General features: G+C 37.3%; 1 protein-coding gene across 1 annotated transcript in view; it reads left to right on the top strand.

Moving 5' to 3' along the window:
• The window catches only part of LOC140136203 (uncharacterized), a 79,390-nt gene extending 64,816 nt beyond the window's left edge, over window positions 1–14,574 (top strand). Inside the window, exons 9-10 of the mRNA XM_072157920.1 lie at window positions 11,840–13,924; window positions 14,340–14,574. Of these exons, the coding sequence (XP_072014021.1) occupies window positions 11,840–13,924; window positions 14,340–14,503 (2,249 nt within the window). The 3' untranslated portion in view covers window positions 14,504–14,574. The remainder of the gene's footprint in view (window positions 1–11,839; window positions 13,925–14,339) is intronic.
• Window positions 14,575–15,685: the final 1,111 nt, after the last annotated feature.

The raw sequence follows: 15,685 nt of genomic DNA on the forward strand, positions 1-15,685 counted from the left end.
GGTGTAGTACCCCCTTAAGGTTATTAATTATTTTAAACTGTTGTGATTTGGTAGTTCACAGCATCTTACGAATTGTAGTGAGCTTCGGCAAAAACTGCATTGCTCAATTTATAGCGAGCGTGTAGAGGAATTAAAATATCACAGATATATTTTTATATGTGCTGCGGTTCTTGAGTTACGTTGTAAAGAGGGCTGAAACAACAACACTTTAGTAAAACGTACATAACTCATTAACAACAATAAATTAAGCAAGTTTGCAAAGTATACGATTTGTAGAATGATCTTTTGCAAAACATCAAGGTGTTATTTTTCAATAATATATTGATCTAGATAATGAAAATCGCTTTTTAGGTTGCTTCGACCAACAATACCTCGTCTACCCTTAAGTCTCATGGACAAACAAGAGTGCTTTGGGGCGATTTATAATCAATTGCAAGACTTATCGCAGTTTTACACATGTTGATTTGTAACAAGTAAAGTATTCACATAAACATAATGATCCATGACGTGTCAATCCGATCACGCGAGTTTGGAATAAAAGAAGTATATAAATAACTCCTTTATATACCTAATGTTGCACAATCCGAAAACGGGAAGTCCCGACGAACACATTAAATATAAAAAATGTTACAAGTAGATTTTTAAATTAAGGAAATGTCCGTTTAAAATATTGCCAAAGCTTATAGAAGTATTGATACAATTTATAAAAATATTTTATTTTCAAATTATTAATACTTTGTACAATTAAGTGAACCATGTAAATATGCATTAACACTTTAAAGGGCAGGTCTATTGCAAAAACAACATCATATCATTGGCAAACTAATATTATGAGGACAATGAAAATGACTCCTTTTTGAGAAAATAAGGCGTTTAAAATTGATATTCCGCAAAAACCAACTTAAGCGATGAGTTCCTTCGAACGAGACAGATATGGCCTAGAAAAAAGGTGACGTCATGAAATGAGATGTGCCCACTTTGAGAAAAGGGACTATAAACGCTCTCAATTTACAGAACGTATACTGTTGCTGTTCACAGAAAAAATCCAAATTAAGTATTACAAATTTAATGGTTTTTAAACATATGGATAAAATCAGTCGCTTCTTTTTTTATATTAGTAAATTGTGATATTACAATTCATATGTATATCAATATCATGAGAAATATTAGGCCTAAAAAAATAATATGTTGAGCTTAGAATTTCATCTGAGACTAGCATATAAACCGTGTTAAGGCCACAAACTCATGTATCTGATTTCCCTGTATATTGCAATGCTATAGTTTCAGTTGGATAAAATATTACAAAGCAAATGCATAGTAACAATACTGTGTGAGCTTTGTTTCCGAAATGAAAACAAAGTCTGCATATTGTTATGCAGCATTGTTATATGGTAAATGATATATAGTACAACTCATTGTTGCTAATGTCAAACTTGTCAAAGTGATTGTGTTTGTATGATGAGAGCATGATAAAGTGTCCGCTTCATTTACCTACGTCATCAGCCAAACGGGGGAGAACACGTACGCCTCAAACGGTGGAAGAACACGTACGAGGCCGAACTTACCCACACAATTTCTCCTTTTTCAGGAGAAATACGCATAAAAAATTGTAACAATTGTCAACTTGTAATGTAATAATTATTCTCTTCGAATAGAGATAAACTTGTTTTTGCAATAGATAGTCCTTTAAGCAGCCATTATTTAGAGACAATAATCATGATAATCAGTGGCGTAGATGCCTTTTTGACATGGATAATGGAGGTTGGTGTAATATCGTGAACAGATTGAATGGAGAAAATTTACAATTGCAATTTTGAGGCTAAAATGGTCAAACATGCCTCTAAACTGGAGCATACGGGCGCAAAAGTCTTTTGAACAAAACAAACGGCATTTGAGAGCTAAACCTGAAATGGTCAAAATGACGTTGGTGGGCTCTTGGGTCAAATAATGAGGGTATTTACAGCCACCTCCACCACCACCACCACCATCTACCTTTATGCAACAATAACTGATGACAATTGAAATATGATGAATGACCTTAGTTTTTAACGGACTCGAAATTCCGGCAGTTAAAAATGACCAATGTTTCTTAGATAGGATATCTAAGCATGTAAAGGTATAACTTCATTAATTAAAGGTTACAACGTTCCCAAATTTGTCTTCCCGTAGGTAGCCAAGGTAGCCCTTTATGATAACAGGTGGGTATTACCATCCATTGTTGTGTAATATCAAAAACAGGTGGATTCGAAACTTCATTGAAAAGGTTTATTTGTTTCCGCGTATGGCTTTCGCAACGTCTTTATGAGATTGGTTTCACGTTTGCAATATGCACTCGCAAAATATAATTACTGATCACTACTGATTGTCCCTTTAAAGTAACGGGTGTTTTAAACTAATATTTCCAAATTTAACAGCGTCACAGTATTTCTTATCATGTTGAATGTCAGTTTTCGCTTCGTCTTTATGATATTGGTTTCACGTTTGCAATTTGCACAAGCAGATTCATATTAAAAATGCTAGTACTAGTTATACCTGTATTAATTATTGTAGCGTGTTTGAGTTTGGGTATTTCCATTTATTATTGTGTAATACCAACAACAGGTGGATTCGAAACTTCATTGAAAAGTTGTTGAATAGAAAACTGTGATAAAGAGTCTTACCAATCATGACATACTTTAACTTTATTCATAAATATATAATAAAGACTGGAAAGTCCCGAGGAAGTTATGCCAGACTAATTATCTTTTATATTTTGGTCAAGCTATCCGCTAACCTTCCTTTTTGGGGGATTATTTAGCATTGAATGAATTTAAGATACTTGCAGTGTTGCGACAAGTTGGGTCATTAAGGAATGCAGTGTAAGCCAACATGCAATAGAGAGTTTTTGGTATGTGTGTACGTGCCTAGTAGTCTAGTCACCAGGTGGCTTTGCTATGCACCTGAATGATTTATTTTTTTATATCCTATTTCTTCGTAATCCTGAAAGTCCCTCGTACACAAATTGTGTTGGTCCCAACACAAAATATTGTCCCATTGGTCCCAAATATTTTTAGGCAAGCCGTGTGCTGGGTGGGGGGAAGCAATTTTGGCAGGCTGAGAGGGGTGCAAGCAATTTTTGGCACACATTTACAGGGCACCTTTTAAATAACACGTTCTACGCTCGTAAAAGGCTTAAGAAAACACTACAGAAACGTTCAAATATGCAAAATGACCTGCTCGATGTGCTCGCATCATATATCTAGACCATTTAAAGTTTGCAAATTGGGAAGCCAAAAATTGGGCATGTGGGTAGGGGGAGGGGAAAATGTGTTGGCAGGGGGGCAGAGAGGGGGCAATCAATTGAATATATGAATGCAAAAGCCACCTAAGTCCATACTTTGGCCAAATTGAGTTAAGCATGGGAAATTGTTGCTATACATAGGCCTGTCATATGCATGAAAGAACAACTCAAATTCATTCTCTGTGTCTATTGGGCATGTGAAAAATAGCATGTATGAAAGAATCACCCAATTTCATGATTTGAGTCTTGTAACACATTGATTGAAATCCAGTATGTATACAAGTCCACTTGTAACACATTCATTGCTAGAGAATGACTTTTGAACAAAAAATGGGTTTAATAAAGGAAAGTGTGTGGTTTATATTACATGGCAGAATGCTTATCAACATTATACATACCTGTGTGCTTTATTTTGTATTATCTTACTAGTGGTAATCTTGTATTCAATTCAATTTCAATTCAATTCAATTCAAGAAACATTTATTTCACAACTTCAAAAATACATAGTATAAATGACAAATGCCATAATTTTCAAACCAATTACATACAAAGCAAAGTAATGAATCCGATCACAGGCCCACTGATGACAGTCAAATGCGATCACGTAAGAACAAACAACCTATTAAAAGGCAAGAGACAGGTCAAGAGTGGGCCTGAGACAAGATAATGAGGGGCATCAATAAAAAACCTAAAATAAAGTTGTGGGGCAACACGCGGGGAGCAAGCTCGTGGGTGTGGGTTGCCGGCAAACAGTACAAACGAAAATACAAATACAAACAGGACAGGACAAGACCTTACAAAAAAAAAAAAAGATGGGAACAGGAGTCAAAGAATAATTACTGGTAAACCGGTTTAGAAAGCAAATTGCTCTTAAAATGATGTTTGAAGGAGCTTGTGGATGTGGCATTTTGGATGGAAATCTCATTCTAACATTGTTGTCTTTGTATATGATTCAAGTCCAAAATGTAAAATGAACCCCACGAAGTCCCTGAAATGCTAATCGTCATACCTAATACAGGTTAATCCACTCATTTGCACGTAAAACTTACCATATTGACCAGGTAAATCTAACTGAAGGAATTAAAATGATACACGGGTTTTTCTCTCAAAATAACTTCGCATGGACTTAGGTGGCTTTTGTATTCATGTATTCAATTATTGGCAGGCCGAGAGGAGTGTCAAGTAATTTTTGGCATGCCATTTGAAAATGTATCCCCCCAGGGGCTCGTAATTATTGCACAGCCCCTTATCAGGATGGCAGTAGTTAAAGGAACTACGGTATTGGTTCCTGTACTATTTATGGAGGAGAAAAAGATTCTAGCAAGCGCAACATAATTTCATCAGTCAACCTTTAGTTGTATTTGTTTCACTTTTTTTTAACAGTTGTTTTGCTTCAGACTAAGTCTTTTTTTACCATCATTAGGCTATTTCGTGTGACTACCATGATTTATCAGCAGCAACTATACATCGTCTCCGCTTGCTGATTAGTTCTTGTTCCCAAAGGCGGATTTCAGCTGCCAGCAAGTCAGCAGTTGCTGACAAGGCCCCCTGCCATTTTGACCAAAGGCCCCCCTGTTTTTTTGTTTGTTTTTGTTTTTGTTTTTGTTTGTTTTTTGCTTCAAGGTTTAAAGGTGCGGTGAAAATAGTAATGAATAGGTTGTATGCCCGTACGTGCAAGAGACCATTCTATTTATGCCCACATGTATGATTCATAGGTTGCTTCTCCTTCTCCTTCTCCTCGATCCACGTGAGTGTCAAGGCTATAGCAGCCCTAATACTAAAAAAATATCAGGCCCGGTATGTGGCACACCTTGGGCCCTACCCCAAAAAGTTTCATTTTTCCCGTTTTGGCCCCAGCAAGAGGTCAAGGGCCCCAGGGGCCCAAATTTAAGATTTGTGAATACAGTTTCTATAGAATCAGAGTTGGTACACTGATAATTCTAGAGCATTATATATTCCCAAAATACAAGTTGGTCATCTAATATGGGCCCAGGGCCCCGAATGTTAAATATAAGGCTATCATCAAAGCTGGCTCTAAAACTACAAAGGACCCCGTATGTTGACCGTGATACTATTAGATCTAAAGGCCTTTCCCCCATTTATGAACTTTGCCAATTTTATCCCAGATATCCAAGATCAAGAGTTCCAAGAGTTACCATTATGCCAGATGGCCCGGGCTCAGGGCACCCACATTTTTCACCTTGCATTTAGCCCGTTATATAGCCAATACACCTTCATTTTGGACCTGATTTCAACCTGAAATCAGGTTGAAATTTCAACGTTGTATCAACGTTTAAATTTCAACCTTATTTCAACTAACCTGTAGGTTGGAATCAGGTTGAAATCAGGTTAGGTTTAAACTTCGACGTTGTATCAACGTTGATTCAACGTCGAAATCCTAACCTGTGCCCACTTGGTAATCAAGATCACCAGGCTTAGATAATTAATCATAGTAAAAAGAAGTCTGTGTAATACTTAAAGTTTAATTTTGTATGATTTTGTATTGTTATCTGATTGACCATGTTGACAGCCATACTGCACTAATTAAAGCCTTAATGTACGATCTTTTTAAATTTTTAGATTTTCTTTTTTTCTTCCAAATGATAATATGCAATCATTATGAAAGTTCCCAATACATTTGGACGCGAAAAACATTGGGAATTTGCAAAGAAACAACATCATAAACTTCACCTCTATCACTCAAATATCTTGTACTATTTGGATTAGGACGGCGAGTGTAGCCTCAGAGTTAGCAGGTCAATAAAATAATGTAGCAATTTAGTCTGTATACAGCTGCAACCACACGTGGTATATTATGTTACTAGAATTCACCAAAAATGAAATATCTGGGCGTTTATGGTATTTTATGTTACTAGGATTTTGTATTACTCCTGCACTCTCCCTCTCTTCCCCTCCCCTCCCTTTGTCACTCTTTCTTTCTTTCAGAAAAATAAAACTAATCCATACAAAATATGAAATTAAATAAATACGTAAACTTTTTAGAGCGTTTTATTTAAAAAGAGCCCATAAATGGGTGCCAAAAATGTTTTACCCCCTTTTGATTTGCTAAAGATCTCACCCCCCCTTGGACCTGTCAAAATTTGCTTGTTTTAAAAAGGGTTGGAAATGTGTAAGGGAAGGGGCGAAGATATTTTTGAAGGCGGGGGTGGGGCAATTTTTGGCAGACCGAGAGGGCCGTGGTGGATTCAGGAATTTGTGAAAGGGGCCGGGGCACACTCGAATCTTTGGTGCTACCTGTTTGAATGACCGTAAGGAGGGTGTATGACGGGGGATGTGAGAATGTTAGAATTTTAAAACATTTCAAAACATTTTTAAACATTTTTAAAACATTTCAAAGGCCAAATTGAAGCCATTTCGTAGACCAGTTTACACTATTATTGTTATCATTGCAAGTATCCGGGTGTCGAGTCTAAAATAGGAGGCCACTTCTTTATCAGTATGCAAGGTGGATGCGTTCCCTTAGAATTTTTTCAAAATAAAGGCCTAATTGAAGCCATTTCGTAGACCATTTTTACACTATTGTTGTTATTATTGCAAGTGTTCGGGTGTCCACAATTGAAGCCAAAACGGACACTACTTTATCTATACACAGGGGGTGTCGGGGGGGTACCCCTTCATACTTCATAATTCAAGTTGGAAATTTGTTAAAATAAATGCCCAATTGAGCAAGGCCATTTCGTGGACCATTTTTGCACCTATGATATCATAATGTCATTACTTTATAAAAGCCATTTCGTGGAACACTTTTAAATTATTATTATGATAGCTTAATACAAAAGTGTAAGGCCCCTACCGGTGTCTAAAACAGAAGCCAAAAAGAACGCTCTTTTTTGCATACGCAGGCAGGGAAAGGGGGTCTTTAGAGAAATGTCACAAATAAAGGCCCAATTGAAGCCAGTTGGTGGGCTATTTTTTGTTTATTTAGCACGAAGGGGGGGGCAGGAGCTGGGTGTGCCCCTGCCTGGATCTGTCACTGTGTGTGTGGGGTGTGTCGGGTGATGGTGTAAAATTAAATAATAGTTTGATAGAAAATGTGCTTTTCACGGGTTAACATTATAGTGCTCATAATGTAGCGGATTTAAAGAGGCTGCATTTGAGCTTTGTGGGGGGGGGCACAATTTCGGACTTTATGCAACATTGTTCTGTTATTGTCAAATTTATTGGGGTTTGCGGTGATATTTCCAAAACTTCATTCGTCAGCAATTTGCGTTAGTCACAGCTGACATACACTTTCAATATACCATATTTTGGAAAATGTTAGGAGCTTAAACATATGGCTCTTTAAAGTGATACGTACTCAGAGAGTTTAAAGGCTCCCTGGGGTCAAATATTATAAATTTAGTCGTGTTCACATTGTCGGACGTACGCCCGGCGGAACTTGATCGGCGTAAGTTGCTAGGAGTAGCGGTAGGCGCTGCTAGGAGTAGGTGCAGTGTGAACAATGGTCAGCGTAAGTTCCGCCAGGCGTACGTCCGACGATTTACTAGTAGCGAGCTGGGTGTAACCTCCGTAACGCGCGGTTAATAAAGGTCACAGAAACACCGGAAGTGGTAGCCAATGTTTACGCCGACCAGAATGCTTGGTGGAACTAATTGGCGTAGTGCTAGGAGTAGGCTAGGCGTGGACACGCGGTAGGAGTAGGGAAAATATTTGTGGAATTTTAGTTTACGCCGGGTGTAAGTCAAAATGTGAACACGACTTTTATGGTACAAAAACAACTGCGCGGATTCCTGCAATGAACTCACGCTGTTTCTTTGTGTCCAATAGGCTTATAACATTTTGCCCCAGGGGGCCATTCAAGCTTCTTGAGTGCGTACCACTTTTAAGATTATTAGTATTTAGGTTCAGTAAATATCACCTCAAACCTCAAATTCAGAAATTCAGAACAACCATTACAGTTGTCGATCTATACTCACGATTTCTAGACATATTTACCAGAACCCTTTAACTGTAGTTGAGGAAGGATCGTTTGATTGCTTAGCAGAAAGTGGCAGCAAAGTGTAAGTTTTATGCGGCATCAATAATTGTGACAACAACTTTTTGGCTCAAAATTTGTTTGGCTCAAAATAGCAAACGTCATTCTTTGCGGCAACAGCCAATATCGTAAGCAAAACAGACAATATGACGGCAACACTGCCTGGACGTTGGACGCAATTTTTTTCCCGAGCCGAGCTGCGTTTTTTGCTCTTGTTGGCCCCGCTACAGAAAAAAGTGCACAACATATATTTCCCAATGCAATGTATAAATTTTCACATGAAAATAAATAATTTTGGAGTTAAAATGGATGTGAAAACAAAATACTGACATATTCGGGGATTGAACCCCGACCGCCTGCGTGAGAGGCGACTGAGCTAACCACAAAGGCAAACGGCCCTTGCTGGAAATCATACGTGGAACTTTCATATATCATAACATAGTGCGTAGGCTACAAATTAATCTTAACAATAGCTTTTATATAAGTCACCCTGCACAAGGTCTTGTGGTGTAGGATATAAAAATCATAATGAGGCGTATATTGCAGAACGCTCTGGGGTAAAATACATAAACAATTGGGCAATGTTAAATGAAGGTCCATAAACATTACCCTAGGCCTAGATGGCGATGAGCGTTGTTCCAAAAACACACCATTAATGTCAAAACAGTGTAAAATGACCTCTTATTCCCAAAACGACGTGCGATGGCGAAAACCCGATCCTTTTTCCACGTGTTTATTAAAAGCGGATGCGTAGCTCATATATATCTGAGTGGGTCCCCTGGGGCAAAAAATAATACTTAAAACAATGCTGTGACGTCACCACTTCTTAAATTTTTCCAAAAATTGGCCCTCAAACTCATAATAAGAGTCCAATACAAGAATCAACTGCAGAAATTCATACTTTAATCTTCATGTATAACCGGTTATTTGGGATAATGACCGTCCCGTGATCTTGCTATTTGATGAAAAAAGCAGTCGGCGAATCTGTCTTACCAAGGCTGAAATATTTCAAAGGATCCCCGTTTGTGCTCGCTGGCGCGTATTGGCCAGATCCATAAGTGGACCAAATTGTTTTAGTAAAGCATTGGTATGATTACAAAAATGATGATATGTTGATGGAAGTTGTTGATAATGATGATGATGATGATGATGATGATGATGATGATGATGATGATGATGATGATGATGATGATGATAATGAAGATGCCAATGATGATGATCATCATACTAATAATCGTGATGATGATAATGAAGATAATGACGACTATGGCTATGATGATGATAATGAAGGTAGATATTGAGATCGTGGTCGACCACTACGATTATGGTGTTGATTTAATTTATGACAATTGCGAATTCTACCATATATATTCCATTGCAGATATTATCCAGTGGAATATCTATCAGAAATGCCTGACTTTCCATCTAGTGTTGGAATGTAAGTCAACTATAATAATTTACCTCTATATAACTCATACAAAATTTCTTGTCATTTGATTGGCCAATTACTATTGATTATTTCTGCTATTTTTAGCAGCCACCTGCAAAAGGACTATTGCACTTCGCGCGAGTGCAATAGTCATTTTCCATTACAATGACACGCAGCTACCAAAGCAACGCTGACAAACTCGCGAGGGTATAGCGAGAAGTTTCCCCCTCGACTCGCCAATTATGCGGGTGTGGGTGTTGCTACTAAAATAAATATACATTTAGATATTTTTATTTATTTTATTATTTTTTATTTATTTTGTTTTCCTGGTGAGTTATCAAATTAAGTGGAAGAAAGGGAACTTATGAGTTATATAATATAAAACAAATATTGAATGTTTTTATTCGTTCAATGGAAAGAATATTTCCATTCGGTGAAATACGAACTGTTCCATTCAACTCGGTAAAGCCTCGTTGAATGGAACAGCCCATATTTCAGCTCATGATAATATTCATACCATTGAAGTCATAAACATTCTATATAATATCGTATCATGCAAACCAGGCTCTGCGCATCATTTGGAAAAAATATCAAACAGCACTGACCACTAGCTGTCATTGGAGGGCGGCATTCCATTTCACGTATAAATAAACTCAGATTTTCACACCTCATTGTTGATTTATTTATACAAGGCCATCTTAAAAATTAAAAAAAAACCTAAAAAACGCATTCCGCTTAGGTTTTCAATTTGGGAAGAGCTTTGAGACGAACTATTAAATTAAGATGACCTAATAAAGATTTGCCTTCGAAACATACGTAATGGGCTAAAGTAAAGTGTGCTGAGGTTTGTGGATCAACGTCTAGGCGTTGTACCTGTGCGTAGCGCACTATAAATCACTGCGCTTTTTCAGCTCATATTGATGTGTCCTGATAATGTATGAAAATGTGTAGCATTGGAATTAAAAAGTATTGCATTTCATAATTTTCATTCATTCCAGTTCTGTATAACATTGCATCATCCTATTAGTTCGCACCTTAAGTCAAACATGATTTTGTACCATTCATTCATATTTTATTCAGATATTGCACAATACATTATATAAAATTATGTTACTGTAAAGATTCGCCTAATGACGCTATGGGCTCACTTGACATAAGCGGACTTTTAGGCACAACCTATTATGCATTGCAGGAAATCTTTTCGGCTCTCATAATTAATTATTCTTTTTGTTTTATGTATTTGGAGGGGATGAAAACATAATAATAAGGATAATCAATACCAATTGTGATTTTTCACATCAGTGGTCATAATTCATTGAATGTCAAATTGAAACGTATGTTTTAATGTGATTAAGTAAACAATGACCACTGGTGTGAATAATGACATTTTTTTATTATTGATTATCACATATTTTGACCTCCTCCAAATTCATGAAACAACAGGAATGATCCAAGGAGAACTGAAATGTTGGAGACCCAAAAACATTTCCTTCCATGAATACTGAATACAAACCAAAAGGATTTTGCCGCAACTATCAAATCTTGGGTAACTATCATTTACATGTACGATTTGACATCAATTTTGCCATTACAACAATTAAGGTGTCATAATGCACAGAAATTAATTGACAAATGTGGCATACGATAACCCGTTTTAAAATAATGTTCATTCATTGAGGGGGTAGTTACTTTTTTGATGTTGTTGTTATATTCTCATTTTGATATTACAGGTTTGGCGTTGGAGATAACACCAATACTCTCTTTGATGAAAATCATATGTCTTTCAGTTACATCATGAGAGCAGGCATGGAAAAATTTGGTTTCCAATGCAATTATCCATCCTGTGTTCCATGCAAACCGGGTACCTTCGGTGACGGTATTTACCACGGTTGTGTTAATTGCCCGGCTGGTAAGCTTTGAGATTCAAAAATGTGTCTTTTTATCATAGAAATACCAAATCAATTCTATTCGCATTCGCATTTTGTACTTTTAAGCATGAAAGCTATCATTTTGGCTACAATCCATTGCGATTAATAAGTTTACATTAATATCACTATATATAACAACATGGATGTTTCATGGTTCTCTGTTGCACAGCTAGCTATTAGGTATCTAATTTCTTTGTTCATTCCAGGTGGATATTTTCAAACACGACGTGCTCAAATATCAGTGGAAGCTGGAGGTATTGGATGTGATTTGTGTACTAATGGTACTTTTGTTTCCTCTGAACGAGCTCCTGGAGCCCGCATATCAGATTGTCAAGTATGTCCGGCGGGAACAGACAAAAATACGTTTGCAGGACTCCGTGCTTGTCCTTGTTTAGATGGATACTACCGAAAAGATAGATTTGGTCCTTGTATGCCCTGCCCCGAACAAGGTGTCATTTGTAGCAATGAATCGCAGAAGGTCCAGCCTGGATATTGGTGGACATGGGATTGGAATTTGTCGAACACTACCCACGTCCTTGCATTTGCACAGAATAGTTCGAGTAGAATGTATGCTGCATTCGTTGAAAATCTGCTAATATTTGATAGATCCTATGATCCTGCAAGTGCAAGATTTGAAGGTCCCCTTCCCAAACCATTTCCTTGCCCAGGAGGAGAAGAAGCTTGTTCTTTTTTTAATGGAAGTTGTGGTGTGGGTTATCAAGGATGGGTTTGTTCCAGATGTAGTAGCGGCTACTATTCATGGTTTGAATATTGTGTAGAATGTCCTCCTATCTGGCATCTGATCTTGGAGCTATTGCTTGTAGTTATTTTAATGTGCATACTGGTTGCGATCATCGTTTTGGATCTCAAGAAAAAGATGAAAGAGCGCGAGGAAATGGGAGATGACAAATCGCTCAAAAGATCTCTGGTTTATGTTCTAATCGCTCGATTTAAAATAGTTCTGGGTTATTATCAAATAGCTGGGGCTATTTTTACTTCCCTTCATAACATTCATTGGCCAAAGGATGTGTCAAATCTTGCTTACGTGTTTAAGGCTTTAGAGCTGAACATATTCAAGTTACTAGCAAAGCCTCGCTGTTACATTGATGAACTCCAGTTGAACATCTACACAGAATTCCTTATCGGCTTAGTGTTTTGTATTCTTGTTGTGTTTTTTCCAAGTATTGTATTTGCATCTAAATGGGTGTTTCTGCGATTTGATAAAACATTATCTGCCGCTGAAGTGAAAAACAAACTACACAGATTCAGAGGGAACTGCTGCTTGGTTGTCGTCGTAGTTTTGTTCATATCTTACCTGAGTTTGTGTGATGTGATCTTGTCCCTAATGCCAGTGGCTTGTCAAGAATTCTGTGTCGATGTGAATGATGATTACTGCACGAAACGACTTCGATCTGATTATTCAGTTGACTGTAATACTGAGAAACACAAGAACTACGTCACAACAGCCTATGTCTCATTGGTTTTTGTTTTCGGATATCCTTTGTGCTTGTTCTTTTTGATTCTTTCCCAAAAAATAAGATTTCGTCGGGAAATGAAACAAGTCAACGAATCTCCTGAGAACTTTAATACTGGAAATGAAGGGATCGAAAACAATACACAAGACGAAGGCAATATCACAACTGCAGAAATCGATAGCCAATCTGATACGACTCCTTTACTTGACAACTACACTGACAATGAGCGCTCAATCATTTCCGATGTTACGGAGTTGGATTCCGAAGATAATCAAGCTATAGACAGAATTGGAGGTAGTATTCAGACAAACGAAATCATTGATTATGAGCAGTCAATTAACTCAGAAGAAGATGGAAATGTGGAGTTGGCAGCATGTAATAACGACGTTCAAGATGTCCAGGCAAATGAAGCTAGTACGACTATGAATGAGAGTATCGACTATTCTAAATATCCACTGTATGTGCAGTTCTTCTGTGAAAACTACAAACGAGAGTACTGGTATTGGGATGTAGTAGAGCTATGCCGTAAAGTGTTGCAGACATCACTTATAGTTCTCTTTGGGTCAGAGGACCCGCTTACCTTAGGGGCGACTGTAGCTGTGTCAATGGTGTTCATTACAAGTCATGCGTATTTCAAACCAATGAAGGATTCGTTTGAACAATTACTGCAGATGACTTCTCTTGTGGCAATCTTTCTCAACCTGCTCTGTGCTGAGATTCTACTGGTTCCACTAACAGACCCATCAGGACATCGACAAGCAGCGATGGCTGTATTCGTAATTTTACTCAACATGTCGGTTGTGCTCCTTGCTCTGGGTAAGTTTACACTACAAATTGTTTTATCATCACTAAATGGACATTAAAATAAAATGCATAAAAGGATATTTGAAACAATATTATGGCTTTGATATTGTGATTATTGTAGTTATGCCACCCTTTACCACGTGTAAAAGAGTTCTTACCACGTGTAAAAGAGTTCCATAATCAATGTGTTCAATATAATAATATCAGCTATCTCATGATGTGCGATTGAAGGTTTGTCAAAGAACTCAATTGAAGAAGAAGAAAAAACCCACCACAACAAATTTAACGCATTTCACTGTAACCAATTATTTCACTCTAACAAATATATGCAGCTCAAATATCAAGATTGTTTAAACGATTCAAACATGTTCTTGTGCGTCACATGTGTAACTCTGTATAAAATCATTTTAATCATTTAATGTTGCAGGTAACTCAATTATGATATTGTGGAGGTCGGTGAAGCAACATGGGTGTAGTGGCGCATGTTCCTGTCAAAATTGTTTGTCCATCGCAAGTAGAATCCTTTCCAGTGCTTCTGATGGCAGTCGGCATTGGCCCGCAAGTAATGGAAATAATCCTGCACCAGTTTAGCGAGCAATGAATGTAAAATTAGGTTTGGTGATAGGTGTAGAATAAATAAAAGGAACATTTTAACGAAGCATGTAAAAATATAGAGGCACACATTATATACCGAGCAATTGAGATGCAATGACCTTTGTCATTTAGGTTTGCCTTTTTGTTTTGAAATTCGCAATATAATACGATTTTTATGGCAAATGATTAAAAATCAATATTTTTCATTTTCAAAAACACCTAATCTTTTGGGGGAAAGGTATATCTTCAATACGAAAGGTCAAAATGTTCAAATGACGGAGGGCTTTTCCTCCCAGCTACATACACTTTAAGTACATTATCATTAGATTGATAAAGTTTACTTCGAGTACTGTTAAATGTCAAAAATATCATTTTTTAATAACTTGCCATAAAATGTGTATTGCGAATTTCAAAAAATCTAAATTATTTGATATCATCAGGACATTCGATATGTATTCAGAATGCAATTCAATATGTCTGATGAGCTCCCATGTCCCGCAACAATTTTGCGCAAACGGTCAGCGCTCGAAATAAGGCGCGTCCCTGCGTCAAATACCCGTGAAAGTAGGTGCGGACCCGCACATTTCCTACGGTACGGGTCCGCGTGATCCGTAAAATTTGAACCAAGCAAAGAGCAGAAAATCCTAGATTTGTTGTTTCATTTAAAAATTTGGTTCACATGATACGTCCAGCTCCCTGCACTTTTATTTTAGTTCCCCATCAAGTTTTCAACCCGGGTTTTTTAATATTTTACAATCTATATACCGTGAACGCCGTAGCCAATTCTCTCTCTTCACATTTCAAAGGCAAGGGTCCGGGGTCGGACCCTTGGAAATTGATGAGGTATTGAGGACCCTTGAAATTTCTCATTATTCTTATTTCGAGGCCTGCAAACGGTACTATCCGATCCCTTAAGAAACATTTCCGATTGTTGTAAGATTTTCCGTATTTTTATGCTGTTTATCTTTGGCCTTATTAAATGAACTCACACCCTCCAGGTATGGGATGAATTGAGAAAAAATGGCATTTACTATCATAGTTTTGTCACTAGGTAATATAAATATAATTATATAGCAACACATTGCTGTCCGGAAATGTACTATACATATTCAGTAGCTACAGGCTGTATCAAAATGATTGGTACCCATCAGTTTCTAGTGATTTTTGACAAGACTGCTA

The sequence above is a fragment of the Amphiura filiformis genome, chromosome 16 (genome assembly GCF_039555335.1).
Source record: "Amphiura filiformis chromosome 16, Afil_fr2py, whole genome shotgun sequence".
Taxonomy (NCBI): domain Eukaryota; kingdom Metazoa; phylum Echinodermata; class Ophiuroidea; order Amphilepidida; family Amphiuridae; genus Amphiura; species Amphiura filiformis.